Raw genomic sequence first — 6,969 nt, forward strand, 5'->3', positions numbered from 1 at the left:
TTTGGACCTTCTCGGGAAATGATAAAACTACAAGTTTTGGAGCCATTATTAAATTAACTAAATGTTAATGATATAACCATTTAATATGTTTTTTGCAGGCTCAATAAATGTAGATGATGGGTTTTTCTATCCACGCGAATGGTAAGTGCGACTCAAAAGAACCAACTACTACAACTAGACCAGCAAAATTTTATCAGTGTGAGACCTATAAATTACAAAGACATCAATGGTCAGATCTATAAATTATATATATATATATATATATCATATAATAAATGGAATCTATTTATAAATCATAAAAGTATCAACATGAGAACTCGATGATGATGTATTGTTAACCTGGCGGTCTATTTAAGTGTTGTCCCATTTCCTCGTGCAAAGATTGAAACCTGGTGCTTACATCTGGTGGTAGGGTGTCTGTCAGTTGTGACAAGAAATGTTATACTACTATATATATACTGATAAGTTACTATAATTTAGTAAACATAGATTTGCTCTTTGCTCTTGTTTTACCAAATCAAGTCATCAACTAAACAAAAATGGAATATATTAAAAAGCATGGGTCATAAACTAATAATAAATTATTTTTAAAACGAACTATTACTATTGTAAGTAAAAGTAATTAACAACATATAAAAGTTGAATACTATATAAAATTATCGTGTTGCATACTTGCATCTCTTTTTAAAAAGTTCATTCATAAAAGAAAACATAGAAACATTTAAGAAATTTTGTTAATACTACATAAAAATCGGTTAAAAAGTGTACTGTAATATGAATAAACTTATAATGTAGTAAGAATGTTATCTGAAACATACCTTTCATACAGAAATATAATAATCTAATTACCACTGTTTGTCTGTTTCAAAAATAGCATTGCTCTCAAGTCAATTATTTCATTTCTTACCTACACGCCAAAACTCAATTATTTTTTTAAAAAAACAGATATTCCTTAATAAATAATACTTTTTAAAAAACATAGAGAGGAAATATAATTTGACCAGATTGAGAAGAAGCCAATTTTCTGGAAAGAAATCTGAAAGTGATTGTGAATGTGTAACCCAAAAATAATGATAAAGCCACTTTGACCAAAGCCTCTCTATCTCCTTATTTTAACCATGCATCAAAGCTTTCTAACTCTCCAACTACCACAAACCCAAACTCTCTTATTTCTCCTTGTCTCTCTCGCTCTCTCTCACACACACATGAGAAACTAAGTTCTTTTGTGTAATCAAGAAGTTTCATTTCTCTTGTCTCTCAGGAGTAACCAAGAAAGAAGATCTATTGGATCAAGATGATTGAGACGAGACAAAACAGTGTTCAGTTCCAAAGACCCACTTTCTTACCAATGTTATGTTCAAGACCTTCCATCAAGAACGTGACTGTCCCGTCTAAATTACATCAAGAAGACCATCAAACCGATCCGTTGTCTCCCAAAATCAGCTGCATTGGTCAGGTCAAACGAAGCAACAAGATCGTCGGCTATCCCACCACCAGCTCCTCCTCCTCCATCACCCCCGCCAGTCACCACCGTTACTTCAAGCTTAAACGTCTCTTCTCCGGCAAGAATCTCACTTTCTCCGCTCCCACTACCACCAGCACCAAGACTAGTCGAGGAAGAATCAGAAAAGAGGAGTTTGATAACAAAAAGATTGCTGTTATCGACGTTGCACAATTGGACCCTCCGTTGCCGGTGGTTAAGAAGAAGCTCGACGGTGGTGCCGGAGATAAANAAATGTTAATGATATAACCATTTAATATGTTTTTTGCAGGCTCAATAAATGTAGATGATGGGTTTTTCTATCCACGCGAATGGTAAGTGCGACTCAAAAGAACCAACTACTACAACTAGACCAGCAAAATTTTATCAGTGTGAGACCTATAAATTACAAAGACATCAATGGTCAGATCTATAAATTATATATATATATATATATATCATATAATAAATGGAATCTATTTATAAATCATAAAAGTATCAACATGAGAACTCGATGATGATGTATTGTTAACCTGGCGGTCTATTTAAGTGTTGTCCCATTTCCTCGTGCAAAGATTGAAACCTGGTGCTTACATCTGGTGGTAGGGTGTCTGTCAGTTGTGACAAGAAATGTTATACTACTATATATATACTGATAAGTTACTATAATTTAGTAAACATAGATTTGCTCTTTGCTCTTGTTTTACCAAATCAAGTCATCAACTAAACAAAAATGGAATATATTAAAAAGCATGGGTCATAAACTAATAATAAATTATTTTTAAAACGAACTATTACTATTGTAAGTAAAAGTAATTAACAACATATAAAAGTTGAATACTATATAAAATTATCGTGTTGCATACTTGCATCTCTTTTTAAAAAGTTCATTCATAAAAGAAAACATAGAAACATTTAAGAAATTTTGTTAATACTACATAAAAATCGGTTAAAAAGTGTACTGTAATATGAATAAACTTATAATGTAGTAAGAATGTTATCTGAAACATACCTTTCATACAGAAATATAATAATCTAATTACCACTGTTTGTCTGTTTCAAAAATAGCATTGCTCTCAAGTCAATTATTTCATTTCTTACCTACACGCCAAAACTCAATTATTTTTTTAAAAAAACAGATATTCCTTAATAAATAATACTTTTTAAAAAACATAGAGAGGAAATATAATTTGACCAGATTGAGAAGAAGCCAATTTTCTGGAAAGAAATCTGAAAGTGATTGTGAATGTGTAACCCAAAAATAATGATAAAGCCACTTTGACCAAAGCCTCTCTATCTCCTTATTTTAACCATGCATCAAAGCTTTCTAACTCTCCAACTACCACAAACCCAAACTCTCTTATTTCTCCTTGTCTCTCTCGCTCTCTCTCACACACACATGAGAAACTAAGTTCTTTTGTGTAATCAAGAAGTTTCATTTCTCTTGTCTCTCAGGAGTAACCAAGAAAGAAGATCTATTGGATCAAGATGATTGAGACGAGACAAAACAGTGTTCAGTTCCAAAGACCCACTTTCTTACCAATGTTATGTTCAAGACCTTCCATCAAGAACGTGACTGTCCCGTCTAAATTACATCAAGAAGACCATCAAACCGATCCGTTGTCTCCCAAAATCAGCTGCATTGGTCAGGTCAAACGAAGCAACAAGATCGTCGGCTATCCCACCACCAGCTCCTCCTCCTCCATCACCCCCGCCAGTCACCACCGTTACTTCAAGCTTAAACGTCTCTTCTCCGGCAAGAATCTCACTTTCTCCGCTCCCACTACCACCAGCACCAAGACTAGTCGAGGAAGAATCAGAAAAGAGGAGTTTGATAACAAAAAGATTGCTGTTATCGACGTTGCACAATTGGACCCTCCGTTGCCGGTGGTTAAGAAGAAGCTCGACGGTGGTGCCGGAGATAAAGCGGCGGAGAATCTGTGGAAGAGGAGATCTGGTGGTGGTGGTTGTCAACTACGGAGTTTGCAAATTCAACCCAATGGAGCTCATCAGCTGAAAGTAACAACTGTTTGAGTTTGGATCAATCAAAACTTTTATTTGTTATTGTAATTTTTTTTAGTCATTTATATAGTTTGTACAAATATATAACTCATATTCACTTCTTTCTTCTTCTTCGAAATAATTTATTATATCATAATTTTGGATGTCTTTCGATTAAATCAAAAGTATCATATATTATGAAAACTATTATATTATATATATAGTATCGTCATTTTTCATATATGATTTGTTCATGAAGTTATTGCATCATTTTCAGAAAATTTATGGCTTTTTAAAAATAAATTCATTTGAGTCTTTCCTTGTCCATACACAATATATTTTAAAATCATAGATAAAAATAACAAAGGATAGTCTCCCGGATCTTTGCTATTTTGTTATTGTGGGTAGCTTCTCGCCCTGGTGGACTCCAAAGCATCCATTCTATTCTCAACGTCTCAGCATCCTTTGGCAGTGACCAACCAACCGTCCTTCAAGTTTTTCAAGGATGGCTTCTCAACTTACCAAGATCTCACACGTGCTAAGGGGCTAGAGTATCTTTATCGGGACTTCTTAGTACAACTTCTTAGATTTTGTGTAATTAAAATTAAATCAAAAATAGGAATATTGCTAAGATGAACTTCTTAATTAAGGGGTTTAAGAGCATCTCCATTGGTTGTATTTAAGCAAAATTAGTTGCTTAAAAAGTTAAAAAAATAAATCAAAAGTCTTAATTATTTAACAATCGATCATTAGCTTAGATATTTTAGCAACGATGCTTACCTAACACGTGTCAGCCAATATAATTTTAGACTAAAAATAAAAAAGAAAAGCGTGTTCTTTTTGTTTATCCCAGCCATGTTTTCTCTTTTCTTCGTGGAGGAAGAGTTTCATCTGATTGAGGAAGAAACTCGACATACATCCAATTTCTACACTTCTCTATGTTTAGTCGATTGGGAATTTTTAAGTCGATTGGGATACTTCCCTATATCGTTTGGTCTCTTACGGACCTACCTTATGCGATATCACTTGGGGTGCCGGAGGATCCACCACCGATCTCACCCTCGAGATCGCTTCGAGGATGCAGAAGATTGACGACGCTCTTGAGACGATTAGATCTAATGGGGTTCAGAATTTGCTTGCTCTTAGAGGAGATCCTCCTCATGGACAAGATATATCTAATGGGATTCAGAATGTGCTTTGGATCTGGTTAATCACATTTGTACCAAGTATGGTGATTACTTTGGAATCACTGTTGCTGGTTATCCTGGTATTGAATTTGCCCCCACCTTTTTGTTGGTTTTGTTAATGTATTTGTGTTTGTGTTCGTATGTTTGATCTCTAATTGAGGATTTGTGTTTTTTGTTTAAATCAGAGGCTCATCCGGATGTTATTGAAGCTAATGGACTTGCTACTCCTAAATCTTATCAGAGTGATCTTGCTTACCTGAAGAAAAAGGTTCAGATATGTGTTCTTGCCTTGTGTCTTGTTGAGTTTGGTTACTCGTCTTTGATATGATCTGATGGGTTGTGGTCGTATCTGAACAGGTTGATGCTGGAGCAGACTTGATTGTTATCCAGCTTTTCTATGATATTGTATCTTCCTCAAATTTGTGAATGACTGTCGTTTAATGTTCTTCCTAGTCCCACTATCTCAGCCATATGCACAAGTAAGTAACCAACCTTTGTTTTGTTTTTTTTTTTTTCTTTTTCTGGTTTGAGTTTTGGTCAATCTTTTGTTCCACCAAGTTAAATCTTAGTTCAACACACGAATGAATGCTTTAATGGTTTTCTTGTTGAATTAAGTCACATCATTATTTAGTGAACCATTATACCAAGACTTTTGCAATGTGATAAATGGTTGGTTGTGTGTTATTAGGTAAAAATTTATGTCCACCATTGATTGTTACTTATGTGACTTTTAACCATAAACTTCAATTGAATCTCTTGTTATCTAGATAAATCCTTCTTACTCTTCCTTCTTCTTCAACCATAAAATATTCTTGTTACTCTTCTTTCTCCTTTAAACACAAACCATAAACACTCTTTCTATCTCTTACGTCTCCTTTAAACACCAACGACAAACACTCTTCCTTCTCTTTTAACCACCAACCAAAAACTTGACTATGGAACCATCTAGTGACATGTTAGGTTTTACAGATCTGTTAAATAGTCAAACCACAACCAACACTGTCGAAACCAATGAAACTGATGAGGTTGCAAGCGAAGGTGAATACCAACCTGAGGAGCGTCAGCAAAGAAGAAAATGGTCTCACACTGAAGATGTGGCTCTCATTAGTGCTTGGCTCAATACAAGTAAGGATGCAGTTATTTCAAATGGCCAAAAACGTAATACTTTTTGGTCACGTATTGCAACTTATTATGCTGCAAATCCTAAGCTTGCTGATCTCGAGAAAAGAGAGCCCAAGCATTGCAAACAAAGCTGGCAGAGGATCAACAAGACGGTGTGCAAGTTTGTTGGAAGCTATGAGGCTGCAACAAAAGCAAAAACCAGTGGCCAAAATGAGGATGATGTGATGAAATTAGCGTACCAGATACACTTCAACGATTACAATGTGAACTTCACACTTGAGCATGCTTGGAGAGAGCTTCGCCATGATCAGAAATGGTGTGGAGCTTCTACTACAAAAGGTACTGGAGCTTCTAAGAGAAGAAAACATGATGACCATTCACAGTCATCAACCTCAGTTCCAGCGAATGTGGAAGAAGAAGCTCTTCCTCCAGGTGTTAAGGCAGCAAAGGCCAAGGCAGCAAAGGCCAAGGGTAAAAATGTGTTGAGCAAGCCAAAGACTGTGGAAGAAGAAGGCGCTTCGCTTGAGGAGTTTCAGAGCATGTGGGAGATAAGGCAAAAAGAATTTGATTTGAAAGAGAAGCAAAGTAAGATCAAAGAGAAGCAAACAATGCATAAAATGCTTGACCGTCTTCTAGCTAAAACGGAGCCGCTTACAGAAATGGAATTAGCTTTAAAGAATAAGCTAATTAGTGACATGTTGTCAAGTTAGTTTGAGTTTATGTTAATGTTCATCTGCTTGTATGTTGTTTCTTTCATTTCTGTTTTATGTTATGAGTTGTTTGTCTATTTTATGCTATGAGTTGCTACTGGTTTTTATGTTTGAATTTAACATGTTTGGTTTATAATGATGATCAGTTGGTCATTTCTGTTTGAATTTAACTTGTTTGGTTTATAATGATGATCAGTTGAATTTAACTTGTTTGGTTTATAATGATGATCAGTTGTACAAACAAGTTTGGTTTTTGTATTGTGAAAAACCGTTTTGTTGTTTGGATGATGTTGGTGTATTGGCACTATAACAGGTACATGCATTTGGAACATTTGAAAGAGACCGTGAGGGGTACATGCATTTGGGACAGTAGAAGACAAGAAGAAAAAAGAGAAGAAGACAAGGCGAAGAACAAAGCCAGCCACAAGTTTTGTGAGTTGGACAGTAGGTCACGGATGTTGAAGGAGTA

At 35.2% G+C, this 6,969-nt stretch overlaps 3 protein-coding genes across 6 annotated transcripts in view; all 3 read left to right on the plus strand.

Moving 5' to 3' along the window:
- On the plus strand, nucleotides 1,098–1,750 carry LOC104779114. The gene has a single exon (XM_010503506.2). It carries the CDS (start codon nucleotides 1,295–1,297, stop codon nucleotides 1,748–1,750), a length of 456 nt encoding a protein of 151 aa, XP_010501808.1. The 5' UTR covers nucleotides 1,098–1,294.
- On the plus strand, nucleotides 2,768–3,544 carry LOC104777506. The gene has a single exon (XM_010501777.2). It carries the CDS (start codon nucleotides 2,969–2,971, stop codon nucleotides 3,512–3,514), a length of 546 nt encoding a protein of 181 aa, XP_010500079.1. The 5' UTR covers nucleotides 2,768–2,968; the 3' UTR covers nucleotides 3,515–3,544.
- The window catches only part of LOC104777509 (glutathione S-transferase T3-like), a 9,283-nt gene continuing 6,621 nt past the window's right edge, over nucleotides 4,308–6,969 (plus strand). Inside the window, exons 1-5 of one of the 4 annotated variants that reach the window (XM_019243838.1) lie at nucleotides 4,308–4,748; nucleotides 4,854–4,936; nucleotides 5,026–5,147; nucleotides 5,638–5,793; nucleotides 5,877–6,407. In XM_019243838.1, coding sequence (XP_019099383.1) covers nucleotides 5,680–5,793; nucleotides 5,877–6,407 — 645 coding nt within the window. In that variant the 5' untranslated portion in view covers nucleotides 4,308–4,748; nucleotides 4,854–4,936; nucleotides 5,026–5,147; nucleotides 5,638–5,679. The other 3 variants (XM_019243837.1, XM_010501781.2, XM_019243836.1) reach the window with 3 other exon arrangements.

Source organism: Camelina sativa, chromosome 3 (assembly GCF_000633955.1).
Source record: "Camelina sativa cultivar DH55 chromosome 3, Cs, whole genome shotgun sequence".
Taxonomy (NCBI): domain Eukaryota; kingdom Viridiplantae; phylum Streptophyta; class Magnoliopsida; order Brassicales; family Brassicaceae; genus Camelina; species Camelina sativa.

Excerpts from the sequence above, each read along its gene's own strand:
- LOC104777506 (XM_010501777.2), top strand. The coding sequence starts at position 2,969 with ATGATTGAGACGAGACAAAACAGTGTTCAGTTCCAAAGACCCACTTTC.